Genomic DNA, 25,558 nt, shown 5'->3' with positions numbered 1-25,558 from the left:
TACAGTGTTTACTTTTTGTCGTAGGTTTTCCCGATTCCCTTTGTGTGTGTGTTGCGAGTCACTTGAACATGGGATTTGGATGAGGAACTTGGAAAACCCAAATGCTACACACAAGCTATATCTTCCTTAATATACAATAGCTTCCGAAAAATTTCCTGTTTCATCGCAACATATTTTCATGAATTTACAGTATTTGTCAGTATCTTCTCGAGAAAGTTGGGATTCCTCTATACAATAAATTAGTACTATGGAAAGTTGAAGCTCGACGTGGGATTGACACTGCAACATGCATCCTCACGTGTGTCAAATCAATGTAGAATTAGTACTCTCAACACGTTCTCTTATGCGTGCAAATTTCCAAGCCTAATACGTGAACACCATAAATTATAGGATGACTTGGAGTATGTATGGTTGTTAGCACGCTGGACAATTTGCCTTGATATCATAAAGAAAGTTGGGGTTTCACCATAAAATCAATTAGCAATATGAGGAGTAGCTCAACTACTTATAAGCACATGCAATGTCTCTTATTTCTTTTATATGAGATTACTCTAAATACGTCCCCTCACGTGTGACGAATCGATAGAAGACCATTTTCATTGTGACATGATCTTGTAGATAGACGCTTTTGCTTGCATAGAGTTCACACTTTGAGAAATACATTAACATATTTAAACTAGTTTTTTTTTTAATTATTATTTTATATTTTTGTCAAAATTTATTATATTTGTTATGAATCTAATTTTGTTGGTGGTGAGGATGCTTGTGATGCTATATTTATTTACAGTATGTGTTAATGAAATGTTGAGAGTATCAATACCATATCAAGAAAAAGAGGGACCTTATATATACTTATATATACTTATAAATAGTTGAGTTGCTCTCCATATTGTCAATTGATTTTATAGTGGAAACTCAACTTTCTTTATGATATCAGAGCAGGTTGTCCTGTTTAAGCCTAATGGCCACACATGTTTCATGCCACCTGATTTGTGTTGTTAACTTGTTAGGCTTAAAAATTCGTCATACATGAGGTGACGTGTTGAGAGTATCAATCTCACGTCGAAGAAATGGGGAACCTTACATATGTTTAGAAGTAGTTAAACTACTCTACATATTACCAATTAATTTTATAATAAGATCTCAACTTTTGTCAGACGATACTGATAGCATGTGTGTAGCATTTGGGTTGTCCATGTTTCTCATCCAAATCCCATGTTCAAGTGACTCGTACAACTTACACTACAAGGAATCGGGAAAACCTATGACAAAAAGTAAACATTGTAAGTAAGTTCTGTCTGTCACATTCGAATCCGATGCACTAGTAAAGTAGAGATTGTTCACCAATGGGGCAGTCATGCATATATTCGTTAATTTGTGACACTAACGGGCCTAATGGCTTGGAATAACTTCATAAGCAAAGGGCTATTAGTTTCGGTGGAGTTAAAAAATAAAATAAAAATCCTAAGCTATGTTTTTAAATCTATATTTCAAAAGTGATTAGTTGAAAATGAGCATTTCGGTAAGTTCACTTTGAAGAGAACCTTAAATTGATGGAGACACAAGTTAGTGAAAGGCAACAAAATTTACGTGAACAATATTTAACTTTCAAAGAGAATCTAGTTTTATGATTGAATGTGCCTCAACATAGCCTTGGTTTTTTGCATTAACCAGTTTCCAATGCAAAAATTCAAAATAAAATTACAATCCATATGAAATTCCAACTCATGAGGATTGAGAAGTATGCATGAGCTAATTTTAGTGTGTGTCCAACTACAGCCAACCACCAATTGCGCGAAGGCGAGCATCGTCCCAATTGGTTTAGATAAAAAAGTTCTTTAGGTTTTACGTTGTCATTTTTCAATTGTTTAAACCTGAATTATAAGAGATTTTGCACCAAAAATTATATTTTGTAGAATATAAAGACGATAATTTGATGTTGCAAGGGAAAGAAAACAAAAATAAGGCAAAAACCAACATCAAAAGAAATTTGAAGAAGGGGAGGATCGGTATTATGCTACCAAAGAAATGATTAAATAAGTCTATGAAAAGATTATAGTATAATGTTATTAAGAACTTGCCTTCGTATTAAGGGGTTTTTTTTTTTTTTTTTGGAAAAACCTCTACGGTACGAAGAGAATTTTATTGATATCAAATAAAAAATTACATCTAATCAGAAAGCATAAATCTAACCCCTCATAATACAACAAAAAAAGAACATAAAAAAGAAGGAAGGACAATTGTCCTTTGCTTAAGAACTTTGCTTGCGAAAAGATTAAAGTACAGTTTTAAGAAGCTTGCTTAGGAATTCCTCTTTTATATTCCATGGGAACCAATTGTCCTTCGCTTATGAAATTATTCCAAGCGATTAGGCATAATTTTTACTCTATTAGTGTATCTAATTCGAATGTGACAGACCTAACTTACCTACAGTGTTTACTTTTTGTCGTAGGTTTTCCCGATTCCCTTTGTGTGTGCGTTGCGAGTCCCTTGAACATGGGATTTGGATGAGGAACTTGGAAAACCCAAATGCTATCTTCCGAAAAATTTCATGTTTCATCGCGACATATTTTCATGAATTTACAGTACTTGTCAGTATCTTGTTAAGAAAGAGTTTTATTATAAAATCAATTAGCAATATAGAGAGTTGAAGTTCGATGTGGGAATGACACTCTCAAAACGCTCCTCGCGTGTGGCAAATCGATATAAGATTGATACTCTCAATGCGTCCTCTCACATGTGCAAATTTCTAAACCTAACACGTGGACAACGTAAACTGTGGTGTGACGTGGAGTATGTGTGGTTGTTAGCACGCAAGACAAACTGCTTTGATACCATGAAGAAAATTGGAATTTTACCATAAAAACAAATTGCAATATGAGGAGTAGCTCACTTGCTTATAAGTACATGCAAGCATGGTTCTAAAAGACGTTAGGCGCTAGTCAGGTGGCAAGCTGGGGCCTAACGTCTAGGTGGTTAGGCGGGATCTAGGCAGGGGCCTAGGCCGATTTAAGTAAATCCATTATATATCGTATAAATAAGTGTTTGCTTATACTTAAAATTTATTAAAAAAATAAAATGCAAAATGAAAGTTATATATTTTATGTCTAAGTGAGTCGCGATCTAAGCGCGTGCCTAAGCGGGTTTGGATGAGTTAGGTGGGCGCCTAAATAGGTTTAGGTGTCATTTCTTAATTTTCAAACACCCAGGGATTAATCTGGGTGGTGGTCAACCGCCTAACGCCCATGCGGCGCTACATGGAGATTTTTAGAATACCATATATAGCTAATTTTCAAGGTCCCTTGATGCAAGATTGATAACAAGCCTCTTCATGTGTAGCTAATTTTCAAGCTTTGGGATTGATAGAACACCATATTCATTTTGACAAGATTTTGTATATAGATGCTTTTGATTGCATATAGTTGACGCTTTGAGAAATACATTAACATATTTATACTAGGTTTTTTTTAAAACAAATATTATTATTAAGGGGATGAGAGAGAGTTCAAAACTATTACATTAATTTAAAAGAGTGTTTCGAACCCCGAGCATATAGGTAGAAATCCAAAACTATATTGACTAGGATGTTAAACCACATGCGTGTGACAATCAAACTAGTTTGTTGAATGCATTACACATACTGTAAATAAATATAGCATCACATGCATCCTCAACACCAACATAATTAGTTTCGTGACAAAATAATAATAATTCTTGCCAAGAAAAAAAAAGTAATATGTTAGACTTGGGAGTTAAGCCTCACCTGGGTGAGCATTTAAAGTTAAGTCACGCATTAATTCTTTGCTTATATGTTAATCCAACAACAGATTTAAGAAATGGACGGCTCTGATCAAGTTTGTACTCCAAAGCTAAGCAAGAGGGAAAAGAAGTTTGATGAAAAACTGCAAAGAGAATCTTTTGAAGCATGAATTATAAGAACATGAAACACTTCTGGTACCGTTCACTTTAACGAAAAATCATATTTTTACTCTAAAAAGTCAATCCTGATACTATTCACTTACAACACATTTTTGTCATATTCGTTAGAAATCAAAGTTTTCAAACCATTTTCATTAGTTTTTCTTTATAAAAACCTATGATTAGTTTTTAAGGAAAACTAACGAAAAGTTCAAAAAAACTTCCATTTTAATAAAAAGTCATTTTTAAAGGTATAGTGAATAGTACAAATGTGGTTTTTCTTTAAAAGTGAACAGTACTGGAAGTGTTTTGTTAAAACTCCTTAGTTTTTATGGGAAATTTTCAAATGGACAATTTCAATCAAATCTTTCTTCGATAGACTAAAATAGAGCTTACCAAGTAGAATTGCTATGAATAGTCTTAAATAAATACAACTATGATGAACATCATATGTCATAATCTCTTCGATCTCTTCATTTAAGTGCCAGAATAAAGAGAGATTTGGTTAAAAAAGTGAAAGAGATTATTTTGCGTATAAAAATCAAAGGGAGTGGAAAAGCTGGAGCATGGAGCAACACTTTGGAAAAGACTTATTCTCTTTGTTTTCGAGCTTTCATTTTTCGTTCCTTCAGGTACCGTTTGGTACGTGGGACGGGACGGGACAGAACGGAACGAGTCGTTCCGTCCCACGTTTGGTGCGCTTAAAAACTAGGGAACGGGTTGTCTCATGGGACGAAATTTGGATGATTTTTCATTCCACCTCTTCCCCCTGGAACGACCCGTTCCACATCCGTGGAACACAAATTTATAACATTTTATGACAAAATTTCTCCTTATCTTTTTCAATATTTACATCATCCGTTCCGTCATGTTCCGTCCCGTCCCGTCCCGTTTGCGTACCAAACGGACCCTCAAGTACCTTTCCACCAAATGTATACTCTAATCGTGAGATGTTGATTGTAGTAAATACATTTAAATATTACAATCAATTAGCAAATGAGAAATGATAAGGGGATTCTCTCAAAAATGGTACTTTTCGTAAACTATGTCACCTCGTAATTAACATCAATTTTTTACCAATATTATAAAACATTGTGTAAAAAATAAATTGACAAAAAATATATAAAGAATCATACTTTTGAGATAGCCTTTCGCATTTCTCGCAAAATATAATCCACCCTAAATTAATTGTGGATCATATCGTAATAGAAAAAGAAAAAAGTGTGCGGACCGAAACGTGTAAAAATCATTGTTCTAAAAATCTCTGCCTATGCCCTGCTTAGGAGTTAGACGGTTGGCCACCGCCCCTAATCGCGCCTAGACCTTCTTAGGCGCCAGCCTAGCCTGCTCAGACACCCCTAGACACTTGTTTAGGTTGCAACTCATTTAGACAGAAAATAGATAATTATCATTTTGCAATTTTTTTTTTAATAAATTGAAAGAAACTTGTTAAATACTAAAATGAACACAAATTATATGCTTGTTCCCCATGTTTTCATTATGTTTCAATACTTCATAATATATATGTCATTCTATTTTGTAATTCATGATAATTATATATATTTTAAGTATAAACAAATATTTATTTATACAAAATATAACAGATTTACTTAAATCCGCTTATCTGCTTAAGTGCCTGCTAGGTCCCGCCTAACCTACCGTTCGACTAGCGCCTAGCGTTTTTTTTAAACTTTGGTAAAAACAAAATAAAAAGTCCACGTGTAAAATTTTCTCAGAAAATATTCGTACGTTGCAAGTTATAAAATCGTAACAACTGACGAGTCCCGCTCACACACTTTCGAAGTCTGAACTCGAAAAACTCTCGCAGCTTGCAAGTATCACAGTCGTCGTCGCTGCCATGGAGCAGTTCAAAGGCCAGCCCCGGCTTCCGAAATTCGCCGTCCCGAAACGGTACGATGTAAGGCTGAAGCCGGACCTCGCCGCCTGCAAATTCGGCGGCTCCGTCGACATCGACCTCGATGTCGTCGCCGATACCAAATTCATCGTCCTCAACGCCGCCGAGCTTTCCGTCAATGCGGGCTCCGTCTCTTTCACTCACGGAGGCTTGTTCAAGGTAATCGATGCGCTTTGCTCTTCAAATTTGTGGAACTGAGGAAAAAAAAGAAAATAGAAAGGAGATTGAGGTGTTTGGCTGATGAAATTTCATTGTTTTTAGGTTGATTTGTTAATTAATACTTGATTAGTAAAACTAAGTTCAATTAATCAATCGTTGATTAGTTTTAATTTTGGTTTAATCACTGCTCTGTTAATGATTTGTGAGCAAGTGAATGGATTCGAATTGATAGGATGTTTGTCAACTTTGCTGCCTTGTATGGCTGCACGGATAATGTAGGAAATGGAAAGATTATTTGGAATTCATTTCGTGCGTTGTTTGGCTACTTGTGTCTTTACTGACTGAGTAAATGAATGTTTGACAGTTTGAGCAGGTTTTCAAGCCTTCGAAGGCCGAGACGTTCGAAGAGGATGGAATTTTGGTTTTGGAATTTGGCGAGACGCTTCCGATTGGGTCTGGAGTTTTGGCTATTGAATTTGAAGGAATTTTGAATGACAAGATGAAGGGTTTCTACAGAAGGTAGTTTTTGAATGCAGGAACTTTTGCGCAGTCCATCTTCGATTGTTCGTTCAGTATTATCTTGTCCTAATGGTATAGATATGTCTAAGATTTGATTTGTTTCGTGCAGTACATATGAGCACAACGGTGAGAAGAAAAATATGGCAGTTACACAGTTTGAGCCTGTTGATGCCAGGCGGTGCTTTCCGTGCTGGGATGAACCTGCTTGCAAGGTTATCCTCTCTCTCTCTCTCTCTCTCTCTCTCTCTCTCTCTCTCTCTCTCTCTCTCTCTCACGCACACAGTTGAGTTAAGATGTTGATTTTCATCAGTATCAAGTGATATTGTTTACACCGTTCTGTAAATACATTGTTATAAATGCATTTTTTGAGAATAGGAAAAAAGTTATCTGTTGTTTATGATGGTATTATAGATGAGAAATCAATCTTCCCGTTCTGGTTAAATTGTTCAAATCTAGAATTTATGACTTACTGGCTATTTGATTGGCAGGCTACATTCAAGATTACCCTTGATGGTGTTCCGTCTGAACTAGTAGCCCTTTCCAACATGCCGATTCAAGAAGAAAAAGTGAATGGACATCTGAAGACAGTTTCATATGCAGAAACACCAATTATGTCTACATATTTGGTGGCTGTTGTTGTCGGATTGTTTGATTACGTTGAAGATCATACTTCTGATGGTAAACTCCTACACAATATCCCTCGTTTCATCTGTATGTCAATGCAACCTTTTTCTTGATGATGTCACATTTGATGTCATTATAGGGGTCAAAGTGCGGGTATATTGTCAAGTTGGTAAGGCAGACCAAGGGAAGTTTGCTTTGCACGTTGCTGTCAAGACACTTGAATTGTACAAAGAGTATGTGTGAAAGTTACCAATCATTCATATCCAAGTTGGCAATTGCTCTTGATGCGTGTTATCAACTAAAAGTAGCAGTTTCTCTAGATTTTTTTTTCCTTTTCATACTTATGCTGCATTACATTCCATTCAATATGAACTTATTGATGATAAGTTCTGCAGTTACTTTGCCATGCCATATCTGTTGCCCAAATTGGATATGATTGCAATACCTGATTTTTCTTCCGGCGCCATGGAGAATTATGGTTTAGTTACATACCGAGAAACAGCTTTGCTTTTTGATGAAAAACATTCTGCAGCTGCCAACAAGCAAAGGGTAAAATGCGAATCCTGAATGTTACTGCTTTCAGAATTTATCTTGGTTAATATGGTAGGGGAGTATAGTTTTTGCACCCAATGATACGTTTAATCACTCTATTTGGTTTTGGTAAAAGGTTGCGACTGTCGTGGCACATGAATTGGCACACCAGTGGTTTGGCAATCTTGTAACTATGGAATGGTGGACGCATTTATGGCTGAATGAGGGATTTGCAACATGGGTATCACTTCATATCATTGCTATAATTGTTAGTTGTTAGTTTCCATGCTTTTGTACTTAAAAGAAAGTATTTTAATGTCATTAGGTGAGCTATTTAGCTACTGATAGCTTGTTCCCAGAGTGGAAAATATGGACTCAGTTTCTTGATGAACTCACTGCTGGTCTTAAGCTGGATGGGCTTGAAGAATCTCACCCCATTGAGGTACTTATTTGTGGACCTGGTTTTTCATGGGTTTCATTTTAATTTTTTTTTCCTGAAGTTTACTGTTTCCTAGCATCGAATCTTGATCATCTACATAGAAGGCTTTAAATGGTATTATTCACCACTATAGTTTTCAAGGTGTTAATAATTGGAGAGTATTTATGTATACATGTATCTCTGGTATATTATGGTTTAATCGTTTTCTTTTTGGCCAGGTGGAGATCAATCATGCTGCTGAGGTTGATGAAATATTCGATGCGATAAGCTATAAAAAAGGTGCTTCTGTTATTCGGATGCTGCAAAGCTATCTAGGTGCTGAAGTCTTCCAGGTATGTTCTTTGATTTGTCAGTTAGTGTGCTTGAAGGTTGAAGGAACTATCTTATTTTCTAGGATATAAAAAAGTTACAGAGTTAATTGCATGCTACTTTTTAATGCATCCAGAGGTCACTTGCTTCGTATATCAAAAAGCATGCTTACTCAAATGCGAAGACAGAAGATTTGTGGGCTGCCCTTGAGGAGGGATCTGGTGAACCTGTAAACAAGCTAATGAATTCATGGACACAGCAAAAAGGTTACCCGGTTATTTCTGTCAAAATCAAAGATCAGAAATTGGAGTTTGATCAGGTATCCTTATGTTTGCTTCTTTCAAAGTTGTTTGATTATCAAAGGAACTTCTGAAAGAACCTCTCGAGCTCTATTGCATATATAAGCTGTTCAGTCATTAGTTTAGGTTTTATTCCATGGTACAAGGACACAAACAAAGATCTAATAAGTAAATTAATGTATGGCAGACACAATTCTACTCAAGCGGTTCCCAAGGCGATGGGCAATGGATTGTGCCGATCACATTATCCTGTGGCTCGTACGATGTGCGCAAGAATTTCCTACTACAATCGAAGTCTGAAACTCTTGACATAAAGGAATTTCTGGGTTGCTCAGTAGGAAAGGCTGGATGTGGAGGCACAAGCAACAAAGACAACGCATTATTCAGTTGGATAAAAGTCAATGTGGATCAGACTGGTTTTTACAGAGTGAAATATGAGGATGAACTTGCAGCTGCACTTAGAAACGCTATTGAAAAGAAACAATTGTCTGAAACTGACAGATTTGGTAACCATCATTTCGTACATGTGCTTGTTTAACTCTTTGATAGTGAAATTTTTCCTCAATTTTTTTTTTCCTTTAACAGGCATTTTGGATGATTCATTTGCCCTGTCAATGTCTCGCAAGCAGTCTTTTGCTTCATTGCTTACCTTGTTGAGTGCTTACAGAGAGGACCTTGACTATATCGTTCTGTCAAATTTGATTACTGTAATGATCTTCCCTGCATTGTGTTTATGTCACTGCATTTATAGCCTTAGCCTGATTCCGGTCCTCACTTTTCACAGATAAGTTATTATCTGGCAAGAATTGCAGCTGATGCTGTACCCGGACTACTGGATCACATTAAACAATTCTTTATTGGACTTTTCCAGTATTCCGCAGAGTAAGCTTGCTCTTTTCTTAACAACTCAAATGCCTACGTAGATAAACTATCAGGATCCACAAGATTTGCTTCTGTCTTTTTCTTTAATTTTGTTTAAAGTTTATCATTTATGATGGAATTTCTTTACAGGAGGCTTGGTTGGCAGCCTAAACCCGGCGAAAGCCATTTAGATGCAATGTTGAGAGGAGACGTTTTGAATGCACTTGCTGTTTTTGGTCATGACCTGACGTTAGATGAAGCAAGTAGGCGTTTTCATGCGTTTTTAGAAGACAGAAACACGCCCCTCCTTCCCCCTGACATTAGAAAGGTTGCTTTGATGTAAATCGTTAATTAAATTACACATACACAATTAACCTTTTAAGTTCATCGTTGATGTTAATTATGGACTACTGTTGCAGGCAGCATATGTGGCTGTAATGCAAAGAACAAGCTTATCTAACCGATCAGGCTACGAATCTCTTCTTAGAGTCTACAGAGAGAGTGATCTAAGCCAGGAGAAAACCCGCATTCTAGGTAAATATAAGAAAATAGGAAAATATTGCTGAACGTAGAGGCTGTTAGATTGTAGCAGTAATCGATGTGTCTGTGCCTGTAGGTTCATTAGCGTCTTGTCCCGATCCCAATATTACACTGGAAGTTCTCAACTTTATATTGACTCCTGAGGTACTTCAGATTTTCTTTCTCTTAATTGGAGGTTGAAGTTTTACTTATTAGTAATAATTTTGAGAATTCAAAGCTTGATGATATATGACTTTAATGCCCGTCTACGCAGGTTCGCAGTCAGGATGCTGTCTTTGGCCTTGCTGTTAGTAATGAAGGTCGGGAAACAGCTTGGACGTGGATGAAGGTACCTCTCTCACCAATTTACAACATGCTACGAAATGTTTCCACTTTCATAGATTTTATCTTTCTTCCCACTTTCGTTACTGTGATTCATTTTTTCATTTGGATTGCCCGAAACACAGGATAACTGGGAGCACATCTCAAAGACCTGGGGGTCTGGATTTCTAATCACTCGCTTTGTCAGTTCAATTGTTTCACCGGTTCGTTCTTTCTTTCTCTAAAACTTTCCTTCTTATCCTCGAGGTCTTTTTGTTGCGCAACTTAGATTACTAATGCCTTATCATTTCCTCCTACATTCCCATGCAGTTTGCTTCGTTTGACAAGGTTAAGGAAGTAGATGAGTTCTTCAAACCCCGTCCCAACCCTGCGATAACCAGAACCTTGAAGCAGAGCATTGAGCGGGTGCAAATCAACGCCAAGTGGGTTCAGAGTGTTCAGAGCGAGAAAGACCTTGCCGACGTCGTGACGGAGTTGGCACGCCGGAAATACTAGGATTCCACGTTTGGCTGCTGCTGTTTTCTAACGAAGATCATCTCTGGGAATGTATTTCCAAAGCTTATGTAACTTAAATTTGCCAAAACAAAGAATAAAGAGACATAATGTAAATAATAAAAGTACCTGGTTTGCCTTGATTGTGACTTGCTCTCTCATGAAAAATGCAACCATTACTTGGAGAGATTTTTAAATGCACCGGGTACATGCCCTGATATACCAAGTGTCATAAGTGGTTGGATACTTGAAAACAAAAAATTTATAACCATTTTTATTACGACACTTAGCGTACCATGTTGTATTCAATTAAAAATTTCCCCATTACTCGAATCTCATTTTACCTATTGTAACACCATGTAATGCTGTTACGGTCACATCAAGTTACTCCGCTTGATTGGACAGGTCACATCAGAAATGCAGGAACCACCAAAATTGCAGTCCCCTCTCCACTTGCAGACCAACACATCAGTGATTCCATCAACCTTAAGGAGCATGGAGATTACAGGAGCTTCAATTCACAGATTATACGCCTCTGTATGCTTCCCTCAACGCATACGAACACCACGAAGCATAGACATGAGGTATTGACATCCTTGGTTTTCAATTTTACAAATTGGAAGGACAAATGGGGTTGAATTTTGAAGTTTATTCTACCATATTATACTGGTGTTATTCTGACCATATACGTTAGGTACTCAAGCCCAAGGAAAGAGCCCAACCCAAAATACTAGTCCAATAGGTGGGAGGACCCCAGGACTTAAAGAACCACTACACCATTTTTGGTGTAGCCGATGTGGGATCATAACATTACACCACCCTTCGGAAGACCCGACGCCCATGGTGGCACCAGTCGCCAAGTCCCTTGGGAGCCCATACTCCCAAGGCAGCTCCACTCGCTAAGTCTCGCAGCGTCGGGAACCTAGGCTCTGATACCAATGTTAGGTACTCAAGCTCAAGGGAAGAACCCAACCCAAAAGACTAGTCCAATAGGTGGGAGGACCCCCAGGACTTAAGAACCACTACACCATTTTTGGTGTAGCGGATGTGGGATCATAACAATATATGAAGACTTCTTGACTGATAAATGTGGATGGGTTAATTGGTATCTTTTGGGAAAATTTGTGAAAAAAGATTGTTATGCATTGGAACAGTTTGAGAAAATGTCTGAGAGAGGGAGTGAAGAGCAAATGGAAATATCTCACTGGAGAGACCTCTACAATTTCGAGAACATTAATTGTATATGGAATTCCTGTAGCTGCACAATTGTCGTTGAGCTTTTAGTAAGTCAATTTCAAGGTATCTTTGCTACTTTTCATCAATATGCTACAAGTGGACCACAAGTTGGGGATGAGCTTTTCCAATTTAAAAATGTGGAGTTCGATCATTTCAATGTGTTGTTGAGCTTTTCCAACTGCTTCAATCTTAATTTTCTTGTTTGATGGAATGTCTAAGAGACATAATTGCAACTGGAATTCTCGTAGCTGCTCATATGCTGTTTGGAATGCTCCTATGCTATGTGGAATGCACAAACTTATGCATCATTTGGTGTTGCAAATTCGTGACCATGATTTGCACCCCATTGGTGATACAAAGTCAATTAAAGTAGAAGTGAAAGTGTCTGTGGGAATTGGCCATGGAGGGTACACTACTCTTTGGTGGGTGCTGTGGAGGATGAAAGCTATAGGAATTACAACTTCTTTTGCAAAAGCACCAATGGAATTTGTTAGTCCCGTTGAACTTCAACTAAGGATGGCGTGTATTCTTTTTTATTCATGGGCTGCACTCTTTGCGACGAATCAGGCTATCCATGATAGTATCAATCATGATACTATTCACTTTACCCTTTATTTTGTCCTTATCGTTAAAATTCAGAGTTTTCAAGTTATTTTCATTAGTTTTCCTTAAGATTAAAAGGCATAATCACCTCCATGAATGCACAGATCCCTTGCTTCAAGAAAATCTTTTCCATGATTGCCAACCATCTAACAAGTTTTCTGAGTTTAAAGATTGACGTCAATCTCCCTTTTGAAGAAGGATGGAACAACAACTGCTTCAATCTTAATTCTCTTATTTCATGGAATGCATTTCAAGGAGCACTTGGAATCCCTTCGGAATTTGGAACAAATTATAGAGACTTTGGACTGGTTGGGACTGGTTCGAGTACTGGTTTGGTACTTAAGTGCTTTTATAAAAAATGGGTATAAAAAAAAAACTGAGCTTAAAAAGGTGTTTGGTAAACACTTAAAAACAGTTTATTTTCATAGTTTTGGGTGAAAAAAAAGCTGAAAACGTGAAGCAGCAAAAATGAGCTTATTCTCACAGCACAGCAGAAGTAGTTTTTTTTCAAAGCGCAGCAATATCAAACCACCATATAAAGCTATTTCTAGTGTTTATGCATGCTTGTACGATTATGGATGCTCCAATCCAAGGAAAGATTTGTCTAGTCTACTGTGGGTATCCTTTGTCTTGGTTCTGGTGCGACTATCGTTCATGGAGTTCAAAACTTGTGGACTTCACAGCCTCCACCAAAAATTCAGTATGCAGCTCTTGTGATTGGTAGCTCATTTATTATTGAAGGTGCTTCTCTTCTTGTTGCCATACAAGCTGTCAAGAAATGTGCAGCTGCTGAGGGCATGAAGTTGACAGACATTATATGGCGCGGACATCATCCCACATCTGTTTCAGTCTTGACGGAGGATGGCGCAGCTGTAACTGGTCTTGCTATTGCTGCGGCATCATTGATTACAGTGAATAGAAAAGGAAATGGAAAATATTTTGAATTTGATGTATGAGATTTACTATTTTTCTTTGTTATTTGAAAATTTGTGTGGTTTTCAAAATTTCAATAGGTATAAATATGAGAAAAGTTCAACAAACAAACGAAGATATGTCAAATTTTTTTGGGAAGTGTTATTGGCACTTCAAAAATCTTATTCTACACTCCTCATAAATGTATTTTTTTTTCTAAATATAGAAAGTTTAGAGAGTACAACAACAACAACAACAACAAAGCCTTTTCCCACTAAGTGGGGTCGGCTATATGAATCCTAGAACGCCATTGCGCTCGGTTTTGTGTCATGTCCTCCGTTAGATCCAAGTACTCTAAGTCTTTTCTTAGAGTCTCTTCCAAAGTTTTCCTAGGTCTTCCTCTACCCCTTCGGCCCTGAACCTCTGTCCCGTAGTCACATCTTCGAACTGGAGCGTCATTCGGCCTTCTTTGCACATGTCCAAATCACCGGAGCCGATTTTCTCTCATCTTTCCTACAATTTCGGCTACTCCTACTTTACCTCGGATATCCTCATTCCCAATCTTATCCTTTCTCGTGTGCCCACACATCCCACGAAGCATCCTCATCTCCGCTACACCCATTTTGTGTACGTGCTGATGCTTCACCGCCCAACATTCTGTGTCATACAACATTGCTGGCCTTATTGCCGTCCTATAAAATTTTCCCTTGAGCTTCAGTGGCCTACGACGGTCACACAACACGCCGGATGCATTCTTACACTTCATCCATCCAGCTCGTATTCTATGGTTGAGATCTCCATCTAATTCTCCGTTCTCTTGCAAGATAGATCCTAGGTAGCGAAAACGGTCGCTTTTTGTGATCTTCGCTAGATTGCTCCGGTCATTAGTGTGGATAAGTATATAAATGGATAGAGATAGGAAAGCAAACACAAGATGTACGTGGTTCACCCAGATTGGCTACGTCCACGGAATAGAAGAGTTCTCATTAATTGTGAAGGGTTTACACAAGTACATAGGTTCAAGCTCTCCTTTAGTGAGTACAAGTGAATGATTTAGTACAAATGACATTAGGAAATATTGTGGGAGAATGATCTCGTAATCACGAAACTTCTAAGTATCGGAGTGTGGTGTCGTCTTGACTTGCCTTATCTGTCTCATAGGTAGATGTGGCATCTTCTCTGGAAGTACTTTTCCTCCATCCAGGGGTGGTATCTTTAACTGGTGGAGATGCACAAGGTAATGTATCAATTTCACTTGAAGCTTACTTGTAGTTTCAGGCTTGGTCAAGCGCGATACAAACCATGTAGTAAGAGTCCCCCAAGTCGCCGAGCTAGGGGGTCTGCTGAAAGAGGTGACAGACAAGGTAAGCAATCAGAGCTCCGACTGATTGTTCACCTTCTCCCCATCTTGCAGCAGCATGAAGGATAAAGAGAAGAAAAATGAGAAGAGATGATATGAGATACTTTTGCTTTTGAAGAAGTAACTTTCCACAGGCTTATTCTTGAACTGAGCTGGAGGGTTTTCTGGTTTCCTCCAGAGTATAAGGCCGACTGAAGAATTTGAGGGTCAAAACAAGTCCATCAAATCTAGAGTACGTTCCACCCTGCTGATATGAGATACTTTTGCTTTTGACAGAGTAATGGATGTATCGGCACGTGTGCTGTTACGCTTGTCTCCACATGCTTCCTTGTATCCTTCGCACTTGCCCTATATGTTCCTCAAGCAGATGCGGAATCTTCCCTGGAAACATAAGATGTTGAAGATGAGTACTCAAGAGCAATGCCAGGTAAGTAATCAGGTAAGGGGTTCCAGGCAGTCAGTTCCTGGCTGGAAGCTTGATTCCAAGTGCTGACTGATTGCTCTCTTTCTCCTTGTCTTGCAGGTAAAAACAAGGCCAAAGGAAAAGACAGGGAAAAAGCATGATATGGGATACTCTTGCTTTTAACCCTGATGATATGAGATATTCTTGCTCTAGTATAGCTTGTTTGCAGAGGTAATATCGGGGGGAAAGAAAGCTGAATATTTCGAAAGGCTTCGTTGGGAGTGCCCTCTCAGATATGATGAAGGGTTGAGCATTTTTGCAGGTCTGCCTGTCTGTTGGGGATGGAGGTCGACATATATAGGAGTCTCCCTAACAAGTAGTAATGCTATTCCTTTACCCTGCTTGGTCATAGCACGGTAGTGGGAGCTGCCAGTTTCACATGTTTTAACTCTGTCAGAGCACTTTGAAAAAGTGGTCTGTGGTATCTGGCTCTCGAGATTCGGAGAACGATGCCTCTTCGATTTTTGAGAAAGCAATCATGCTGGGGGTCTGGCTCTCGAGATTCGGAGAGCAGTGTCTCTTCGATTTTTGAGAAAGTAATCATGTTGGGAGTCTGGCTCTCGAGATTCGGAGGGCGGTGCCTCTTCGATTTTGGAGCAAGCAATCTTGTTGGGAGTGTTGTCTCGAATGTGAGTAAAGGTTGGGCATGTTTGTTAGTCTACCTTGCCACGAAGCACAAAGGTTGACACACAGGGACTTTCCAATTATCCAGCAATGGTACTGTTCCTTTACCCTCTCTTCGATTTTGAGAAAGTAGTCATGTTGGGAGTCTGGCTCTCGAGGTTCGGAGGACGGTGTCTCTTCGATTTTGGAGCAAGCAATCTTGTTGGGAGTGTTTTCCCGAATGTGAGTAAAGGTTGGGCATGTTTGCTAGTCTACCTTGCCACGAAGCACAGAGGTTGACAAACAGGGACTTTCCAATTATCCAGCAGTGGTATTGTTCCTTTACCCTTGTGGGTAATAATATGGTAGCTAGAACTTCAAAATTTATGTGTCTAAACTTTGTTAGTGCTGTTTCTTTGTTATTCTTTTACCTTTCTTGGTCAGAGCGATGTAGTGGGAGCTGCAAGCTTCACGTGCTCAACTTTGGCAGAGAACTTTGGCAAAGTTATCTGTGGTACCCATGAGCTATTGTTGCGTGTGGGAAGTGGGTGATTGAACAGTAAGATTCATGTGCTTTCTACTTCACCAGAAGTCTTCGACAGAATGCCCATAATTTCTGCAAAGCTGAGTGTGCGTGTGACAGGTGCTGACAAGGCTAGAAAAGTAGGTGCCTCTTCGATTTCTGAGATCGGCCCTCGTGGTCTCTGAGCAGCCCAGCTTTTGAGAAAGCGAGCGCCTCTTCGATTGATTCGGAGAACGATGCCTCATCGATTTTTGAGAAAGCAATCATGCTGGGGGTCTGGCTCTCGAAGATTCGGGGAGCAGTGTCTCTTCGATTTTTGAGAAAGTAATCATGTTGGGAGTCTGGCTCTCGAGATTCGGAGGGCGGTGCCTCTTCGATTTTGGAGCAAGCAATCTTGTTGGAAGTGTTTTCTCGAATGTGAGTAAAGGTTGGGCATGTTTGCTAGTCTACCTTGCCATGAAGCACAGAGGTTGACACACAGGGACTTTCCAATTATCCAGCAATGGTACTGTTCCTTTACCCTCTCTTCGATTTTTAAGAAAGTAGTCATGTTGAGAGTCTGGCTCTCGAGATTCGGAGGACGGTGCCTCTTCGATTTTGGAGCAAGCAATCTTATTGGGAGTGTTTTCTCGAATGTGAGTAAAGGTTGGGCATGTTTGCTAGTCTACCTTGCCACGAAGCACAGAGGTTGACACACAAGGACATTCCAATTATCCAGCAGTGGTACTGTTCCTTTACCCTTGTGGGTAATAATATGGTAGCTAGACCTTCAAAATTTATGGGAGCGATGTAGTAGGAGCTGCAAGCTTCACGTGCTCAACTTTGGCAGAGAACTTTGGCAAAGTTATCTGTGGTACCCATGAGCTATTGTTGCGTGTGGGAAATGGGTGATTGAACAGTAAGATTCATGTGTTTTCTACTTCCCCAGAAGTCTTCGATAGAATGCCCATAATTTTCGCAAAGCTGAGTGTGCGTGTGACAGGTGCTGACAAGGCTGGAAAAGTAGGTGCCTCTTCGATTTCTGAGATCGGCCCTCGTGGTCTCTGGGGAGCCCAGCTTTTGAGAAAGCGAGCGCCTCTTCGATTTTTGAGATCAGCCTTCGAGGTCTTTGAGCAGCCCAACTTTTGAGAAAGCAAACGCCTCTTCGATTTCTGAGATCAACCCTCGTGATCTCTAAGCAGCCCAGCTTTTGAGAAAGCAAACGCGTCTTCGATTTCTGAGCAGACGCCTCTTCGATTTCTGAAGCTCCGTCGAGTGCAGATTTTTATAGGGGCTGGCATTAAGTTCCAAAGCACACTTGAATCTCCACCAGTAGAAGCTTCATTCTTGCACTTCTAAGATCTTGATTTGTCCGACCTCTTCTCTCTTCAACACCTTTGAAAATGTCTGGCCCCTCCGACCGTCGTTTTGACTTGAACCTTGTTGAAGAGGCAGCCCCGCCTTCTCCAGACAACATATGGCGCCCATCCTTCGTCTCCCCTACTGGTCCTCTTACCGTTGGGGATTCCGTGATGAAGAATGATATGACCGCTGCGGTGGTGGCCAGGAACCTTCTCACTCCCAAAGATAACAGACTACTTTCCAAACGGTCTGATGAGTTAGCTGTTAAGGATTCGCTGGCTCTCAGTGTTCAGTGTGCAGGTTCTGTGTCTAATATGGCCCAACGCCTATTTGCTCGAACCCGCCAAGTTGAATCATTGGCGGCTGAAGTGATGAGTCTCAAATAGGAGATTAGAGGGCTCAAGCATGAGAATAAACAGTTGCACCGGCTCGCACATGACTATGCTACAAACATGAAGAGGAAGCTTGACCAGATGAAGGAAACTGATGGTCAGGTTTTACTTGATCATCAGAGATTTGTGGGTTTGTTCCAAAGGCATTTATTGCCTTCGTCTTCTGGGGCTGTACCGCGTAATGAAGCTCCAAATGATCAACCTCTGATGCCTCATCCTTCTAGGGTTCTGTCCAGTACTGAGGCTCCAAATGATCCCCCTCCGGTGCCTTCTCTTTCTGGGGCTCTACCGACTGCTGAGACTTCTCCTAAGCAACCTTTGTGAAGGCTCCCTCTTGTGTGTTTATTTTGACTCGTGTATATGTACATATTTGTAGCTTATCGGGGATATCAATAAATAAGCTTTCCTTCATTTCAACGTATTGTGTTAGATACACCAAAGCCTTCTTCGCTAAGTTCTTTGAATTTTCTTTTGTTGAAGCTTGTATGTTGAAGCTTTCTGAGTGGAGCATGTAGGTTGGGGTAGTGTTCCCTTAATTTTCCGAGTGAGGAAAACTTCTCGGTTGGAGACTTGGAAAATCCAAGTCACTGAGTGGGATCGGCTATATGAATCTTAGAACGCCATTGTGCTCGATCATGTGTCATGTCCTTCGTTAGATCCAAGTACTCTAAGTCTTTTCTTAGAGTCTCTTCCAAAGTTTTCCTAGGTCTTCCTCTACCCCTTCGGCCCTGAACCTCTGTCCCATAGTCGCATCTTCTAATCGGAGCGTCAGTAGGCCTTCTTTGCACATGTCCAAACCACCGTAACCGATTTTCTCTCATCTTTCCTTCAATTTCGGCTACTCCTACTTTACCCCGGATATCCTCATTCCTAATCTTATCCTTTCTCGTGTGCCCACACATCCAACGAAGCATCCTCATCTCCGCTACACCCATTTTGTGTACGTGTTGATGTTTCACCGCCCAACATTCTGTGCCATACAGCATCGCCGGCCTTATTGCCGTCCTATAAAATTTTCCCTTGAGCTTCAGTGGCATACGGCGGTCACATAACACGCCGGATGCACTCTTCCACTTCATCCATCCAGCTTGTATTCTATGGTTGAGATCTCCATCTAATTCTCCGTTCTTTTGCAAGATAGATCCTAGGTAACGAAAACGGTCGCTCTTTGGTATTTCTTGATCTCCGATCCTCACCCCTAACTCGTTTTGGCCTCCATTTGCACTGAACTTGCACTCCATATATTCTGTCTTTGATCGGCTTAGGCGAAGACCTTTAGATTCCAACACTTCTCTCCAAAGGTTAAGCTTTGCATTTACCCCTTCCTGAGTTTCATCTATCAACACTATATCGTCTGCGAAAAGCATACACCAAGGAATATCATCTTGAATATGTCATGTTAACTCATCCATTACCAACGCAAAAAGGTAAGGACTTAAGGATGAGCCTTGATGTAATCCTACAGTTATGGGAAAGCTTTCGGTTTGTCCTTCATGAGTTCTTACGGCAGTCTTTGCTCCTTCATACATATCCTTTATAGCTTGGATATATGCTACTCGTACTCCTTTCTTCTCTAAAATCCTCCAAAGAATGTCTCTTGGGACCCTATCATACGCTTTTTCCAAATCTATAAAGACCATGTGTAAATCCTTTTTCCCATCTCTATATCTTTCCATCAATCTTCGTAAGAGATAGATTGCCTCCATGGTTGAGCGCCCTGGCATGAACCCGAATTGGTTGTCCGAAACCCGTGTCTCTTGCCTCAATCTATGCTCAATGACTCTCTCCCAGAGCTTCATTGTATGACTCATTAGCTTAATACCCCTATAGTTCATGCAATTTTGTACGTCGCCCTTATTCTTGTAGATAGGCACCAAAGTGCTCGTTCGCCACTCATTTGGCATCTTCTTCGTTTTCAAAATCCTATTGAAAAGGTCAGTGAGCCATGTTATACCTGTCTCTCCCAAAAGTTTCCACACTTCGATCAAATACAATATAAATAATACGGTCATTTGTTTGATACTACACCAAACGCCCAACTAATTTAATCAGTACTATCCGATGATTATTTATCTTATCCGACATGAATAATCAGTACAGTCTGATCTGCCAAATGAGGCCAGTGTTATGGTTCTTTCTATTTACATTTTTGTTTAAGAGGTGATTGTCGCACTATCCTTTTCCTCTGCCCTCATTCTTCGTGAGTAAATTTAAGAAAAGTCAACAATAAGACGATAAAAACAATGGAAAATTAATGAAAAAAGCTTGAAAACTTTGAATTTTAATGATAAGGACAAAATAAAAGGTAAAGTGAATAGTACCATGTTTGACTTTTTAGTGTAAAAATGTGATTTTTTGTTAAAGTGAACAGTACCGTAAACTTTTCGTTAAAACTCCCTAAAAACAATGAGATGAGTGCAGAAGGAGAAAACGATAGCATGACAATCCCATTTTTGTTCTTGCAAGATCATTACAAGTGGCAAGCAAATTCCAAATTTAGTAATTTTATAAGCACTAAGATTGAAATAACAGATTTAAGTAAATACCTCACTGAGCTTTTTCTTTTAACTCGGAGGCATAATGAATACAATTTAAAGCATCACCCTGCCACCATATTCCTATTTTTTTCCTTCTACAAAGCAGCTGAGATTTACACAGCCACAGCTCGGCAGTGTACAGAAAATGTTCTACAGTACATACAGACTGCGTGCGGTTCGGATTAAGCAATGAAGCCCGGGCGAAAAACAAACGGGCAACACGATAAATCAGATCATACGAAAGTTTTTATATCATACAGCTACAGATCAAATGGGAGATGAAGGAACCGATCATGTTTTGCTTTTAAACTTCCTTTGAGCTTTCAAATCTACCACAATCACAGTAATGTTGTCCTTGCTTCCTTTTTGAAGGGCACGGTTTGAAAGAAACTCCGCGGCTGCCTGGGCAGCGGGATCAATTCCTTCGCCTCTTTCCTGCGGAAGTCCATCTGCGCCATTCTTCTTGTGCCAGAGGAGTATTCTTCTCCGAGCAAGGTCACACACTTCTTCGTTTGACATAACGTCCCATAGACCATCACTGGCTAGAATTAGGCACTCGTCGTCTTTTGTCCGGGGAATAAACATCACTTCTGGTTCTGGAATGATCCACGGTTTTAAATATCTATCGCCTGCAAACCCAAAACAAAAGTTGAAATTCAACTTTACTGTTGAACTGCTCAAGCTTTAGAGTAGGACATAGCTTTTCTATGTACTTTGGTCACCGAAACGTCTTTGTGCATCTAAACGTACCATCATATTTGGGACCTAGCATCAAATCTATTGTATATATAGCATTCGGTGAAGTACTACAAAGGTTTCTACGAGAACAGAAGACAAAACCATGGTGAAGCACATACCTATAGACCTTGACATAGCAAGAACTCCAAACACACGATGGCCATTCCATTGTATGACCTTGCCTCCAGCTGCTTCAATCCTTGCATATTCATCTTCCCGATTTGGCTACAACCGATTGTTCCATACACAAGAATTTACGACAAAATACAACAAATGCAGATCAGTTTCCACAATCAGTAATAAACTATAAGATACAAGACTTCGGTTAGACAATGTCTTACTTTATGATCCACCGACAATGCCATGGGTTCTTTACCACGACACAGAACTGCTCTCGAATCTCCACAGTTTGCTACTATGATATGAGACGAGCAAATAAGGGCAACAACAGCAGTGGAACCAACAGTTTCTGGGGCAATGGGCTCAACACCAGCCTTCCCTCCAACCTCAGTATCAACCTTAAGAAAACAATTCGTAAATGCATTTGTCCATTGCGCTTGGCAATTGTCTTTGATACTTACACTAACTAGGCCTTCCTTAACAGATTCTATCTCTTCAACCAAAGCCAAATGAACGCGATCACGACAATAGTTTGCAACCTAAACAAAATTAAAGCCGATTCCATGAAAATAAAATACCAGTAGAAAGACATTATGCGCATGTTATGCAGAAGGAAAAAGTTGTCCATGGAACACGTAAGGATTAGGAAATGGTACCTGAGAGCCTCCATGACCATCATAGACTCCAAAGAAATGCACAGTTTGGTGTAAACACTTGCTCAAGCCATCAAGTATGCGGTCACCAATCAGCATTTGAATTGGAATCTTCAAAAATTGTGGTATAGCGGCAAGTGCATCTTCCATCTCTGGTCTTCTTCCAATCACGGATGTAAACCCCCAAAGCGGCACATAGTCTACCTCAAAAACACTGCGGCTGACTGTTTCTTTGGCCCCCGTTTCCACAGGTAATTGATCAACAACTGCAGATGGCTTTGGATCAGACTCATCGCCAATTTCTTCCTCAGGGTTCCCCGTCACAGCAAGGGGGTCACTTGTGATCTCTGTCTCAAAATTTGAATCACCTAAATCTGTAGCCTTATCGACAACATCAACACAGCAAATGCTCTGCTCCGTGTCTACAGAACTCAGTGTGCCTGCATCAGGACCAATCTCGTAGACGAGGAAGTCCTCTAAACACAAGCTACTTGACTCACTCGCCACTGAGACTGAACAAAAGCTATCAAGAACCTGATTGCCTTCCAATGATAAAGAATCATCGTCCTCACTTTCACGGCCGACCAAATCAGCAGAAGAAACCCAATTGCGTTCGTCTTGAGATATCATATCCAACAAAGGAGCTCCCCCTCCCTTGTCCTCTTTCGGCGCAGAAACTGCTCCAAAATTATCATTACCTGAGCAACTACAATTACAATCCTCTTCACCAGCTGCAACTGTCTCACTGGAACCCATGGTGACAGAACCAGATAAAAACCCCGCCGTGTTTTTCATTAGCTTAAGGCTTGTGATATCGATGTGGGCAGCTATGGTTGGGTTATCACAGACTGAGTTACCTACTCTAAATGGCAACGCGACCGCCGGAGACATATCCTCCATGAAAATCCTTATCTGGGCAGTACAAAAAGTTACCCTCCAATCCCTCCAACATCACACAACCTGTCATTTCTCAATTAATCGAAGACTTTCTCCCCCTATTGAGAATGATTTCGGAATGTGAACGGTGGGTTCTAACGGGCCATTTTCCATGCCTGAGGGCACCCGATTAAAGGCGAAAAGACGGTGCAAAATTCAGGAGATGTGAACGTATGGATGAGCTAAAAAGGGTGGTGGAAAATGAAATGATCAGTCAGATCTGGTCATCAACAATGGATCCACACTTCCATTTTTGGAAATTGGACTTTAATATTACTAAATTGACAGGTTGTGAGCCCTTTTCAACTTCTTCTCTTCACTCTTCTCATCAACTACAACCCAGAAAGATACAGGCTTTAAATGCACAAATGAAAAGAAAAGAAAAACTGTAAAATTAGAAAAAAGTACAAAAATCAGATTAAATTTAGAACCAACCACTTATCAAAGCACAAGAAAGAAAAAAGACAGAAAAGGAGGTCATGAGAAAGAAACCCAACTAAGGCAAAGCCCCAAGGGTCACATGAAAACCCAACCCTATCAAAGAAAGCAACTTTTTCCCATCAATATTAACTTAGACTTCCCTGGATCTGAGGCAACCTATCTCTGCCTCTCGTAATTCAACTCTCTCTCTCTCTCTCTCTCTCTCTCTTCTCCCCTCCCTCTCTCTCTACAAATAATTATGACAATTATCAAGCAGGAAAAGGCAAGAAGGTAAAAGAAGAAGAATCACTACCTTATTTGTCAACCGTGTAGTCTTTCCTTCCCTCCCTCCTTTCCCTCCCTCTCTCTAAACTTTATTTAAACAGCTGAAATCCATGAAAAGGATCAAAGAAATCAAGAAAACAAGATATGGGAAGCTTACCAATTAAAAAACCCAGCTCAAAGATGACTGCTTTAATATTAATAAATGTAGCTGGAGAGAGTTGAGACCTGCAAACGCAAGAAAGGGAGTGGAGAAAGAAATATACCAGAAAAAGTAAAAATAATAAGAAATAATGGAGGAAAAAAGGACAAGAGACAGACAGGGGAGTGAATTTGAAGAGTGAGAAAAAGGTTACACATGTCAAATCCTGAAGAGCATATTAAAGCATCTCCACCCATCCCATGATCCTTCCCTTTTAATTCTCTAATCCTAAATTATTATCAAAAGGAAAATGCTTCAAAGGATTTTTTTTAATTTTTTTATTTTTATAAGTCTATAAATTTTTGTTAATAAGAGGGACGATCTTTCTCTGGTATCCTGCCTAGACAGTCTTATCTTGTGTACTTGTTGTCCTAATTAAAAAATTTTGTTATAAATTTCTTTTGTTTCTTCCAATGTTTTAATATGTTTTTATAAATGGCAGAAATCTTATTATTAATGTTAGCAGATATTATACGCAACAATGATTAGGAATTGCAACAAACTTATCATAATTTATTCTTTTATCTTGATAGATCGGTAATGTTTAATACTCATATAGATCTTATAAAGTGTAGACAAAATTTTTAATAGAGTGTTGGGTTATAATAGTTTCGAACTTTTCTCGCTTCTTTAATAATAATAAATTTATAAAAATTTAAAAAAAAAAAAGACTTAAAGTTGTAAGTATTTGTATTGGTTTATAAAATGAAGCACTCACTTGGTTTAAAATTTTGTATTACCAACAAACTCCATCTTACCTTTATGGAAGGTGGGTTAATTATTTTGTAAAACATTAAAAAGAAGCATATGAAAATCGCAAGGGGTTTGTAGTTTGAGTAATTGAGAGCATTTACGCAATGCATTTAAGAAAAGGCTTTTCATTTCTAAATTCCAACATCTGATTTAACAAACAAACCAAAAAAGGAAGAGGAAAAACAAATTATCCTACGGTAGCCATAGTAAATCACGATATGATCTGAATACCAACTTTGAGAAAATATGCTTCAAATTTTAGGCCTAAATACATAGTGGTTATATACAAATTTAAAATACATTGCGTGGATTAGTGATAATGGATATTCGAACTTAGAACCTCTTCTAAGATTTGCACTTGGTTTTTAAAGAAATGAGTTCGAGGTGAGAAATCACTTCCCTTCGTGTGTTTGGTTAATCCAAAATTGTGAAAAACTTTCACGTCTTATGAAAAGTGAAACCGTCCATCCAAACTTAGATTTAATTTTTATTTTCATTATATTTCCTTTCAACTTGCTAACTGTATTATTAGGTTGGGAGGAGGCTGACAATTTTGA

At 39.3% G+C, this 25,558-nt stretch overlaps 2 protein-coding genes and 1 long non-coding RNA gene across 7 annotated transcripts; 1 reads left to right on the top strand and 2 right to left on the bottom strand.

Moving 5' to 3' along the window:
* The first annotated feature begins 5,707 nt into the window (after window positions 1-5,707).
* On the top strand, window positions 5,708-11,070 carry LOC126632697 (aminopeptidase M1-like). Of its 2 annotated transcripts, none has more exons than XM_050303154.1 (19): window positions 5,708-5,992; window positions 6,366-6,511; window positions 6,621-6,723; window positions 7,000-7,189; window positions 7,275-7,368; window positions 7,531-7,684; window positions 7,803-7,907; window positions 7,992-8,108; window positions 8,324-8,437; window positions 8,551-8,733; window positions 8,901-9,219; window positions 9,299-9,420; window positions 9,498-9,595; window positions 9,725-9,902; window positions 9,994-10,108; window positions 10,191-10,258; window positions 10,368-10,442; window positions 10,561-10,638; window positions 10,745-11,070. In XM_050303154.1, the coding sequence occupies exons 1-19, from the start codon at window positions 5,777-5,779 to the stop codon at window positions 10,928-10,930; spliced, it is 2,661 nt and encodes an 886-aa protein (XP_050159111.1). In that variant the 5' UTR covers window positions 5,708-5,776; the 3' UTR covers window positions 10,931-11,070. The 2 variants fall into 2 exon arrangements, with proteins under 2 accessions (XP_050159111.1, XP_050159110.1); XM_050303153.1 differs by having other exon boundaries at window positions 6,357-6,511.
* Window positions 11,071-16,415: 5,345 nt separating this feature from the next.
* On the bottom strand, window positions 16,416-17,406 carry LOC126632724 (uncharacterized). Its single transcript, XR_007626797.1, has 2 exons — window positions 17,296-17,406; window positions 16,416-17,077 (listed from the first exon to the last, which is right to left on the bottom strand). It is a non-coding gene; the product is annotated as an uncharacterized LOC126632724 (long non-coding RNA).
* Window positions 17,407-20,848: 3,442 nt separating this feature from the next.
* LOC126632716 (protein phosphatase 2C 53-like) lies at window positions 20,849-24,357 on the bottom strand. 4 transcript variants are annotated; one of them, XM_050303182.1, is made up of 5 exons: window positions 24,207-24,357; window positions 22,412-23,676; window positions 21,977-22,294; window positions 21,755-21,860; window positions 20,849-21,526 (listed from the first exon to the last, which is right to left on the bottom strand). In XM_050303182.1, exons 2-5 carry the CDS (start codon window positions 23,306-23,308, stop codon window positions 21,189-21,191), a joined length of 1,659 nt encoding a protein of 552 aa, XP_050159139.1. In that variant the 5' UTR covers window positions 23,309-23,676; window positions 24,207-24,357; the 3' UTR covers window positions 20,849-21,188. The 4 variants fall into 4 exon arrangements, with proteins under 4 accessions (XP_050159139.1, XP_050159136.1, XP_050159138.1 ...); XM_050303179.1 differs by having other exon boundaries at window positions 22,412-23,698; window positions 24,078-24,354; XM_050303181.1 differs by having other exon boundaries at window positions 24,078-24,354.
* Window positions 24,358-25,558: the final 1,201 nt, after the last annotated feature.

This window comes from Malus sylvestris, chromosome 8 (genome assembly GCF_916048215.2).
Source record: "Malus sylvestris chromosome 8, drMalSylv7.2, whole genome shotgun sequence".
Lineage (NCBI taxonomy): Eukaryota > Viridiplantae > Streptophyta > Magnoliopsida > Rosales > Rosaceae > Malus > Malus sylvestris.
The sequence above is the reverse complement of the archived record's forward strand: the minus strand, read 5'-3'. Positions and strand labels throughout refer to the sequence as shown.

Excerpts from the sequence above, each read along its gene's own strand:
- LOC126632697 (XM_050303153.1), top strand. The coding sequence starts at position 5,777 with ATGGAGCAGTTCAAAGGCCAGCCCCGGCTTCCGAAATTCGCCGTCCCG. Across the intron at positions 6,512-6,620 it reads ATGAAGGGTTTCTACAGAAG|TACATATGAGCACAACGGTG; the intron begins GTAGTTTTTGAA and ends TGTTTCGTGCAG. Across the intron at positions 8,438-8,550 it reads TAGGTGCTGAAGTCTTCCAG|AGGTCACTTGCTTCGTATAT; the intron begins GTATGTTCTTTG and ends TAATGCATCCAG.
- LOC126632716 (XM_050303182.1), bottom strand. The coding sequence starts at position 23,308 with ATGGAGGATATGTCTCCGGCGGTCGCGTTGCCATTTAGAGTAGGTAAC. Across the intron at positions 22,295-22,411 it reads ATGGTCATGGAGGCTCTCAG|GTTGCAAACTATTGTCGTGA; the intron begins GTACCATTTCCT and ends AATTTTGTTTAG. Across the intron at positions 21,527-21,754 it reads TGCTATGTCAAGGTCTATAG|GCGATAGATATTTAAAACCG; the intron begins GTATGTGCTTCA and ends TTGGGTTTGCAG.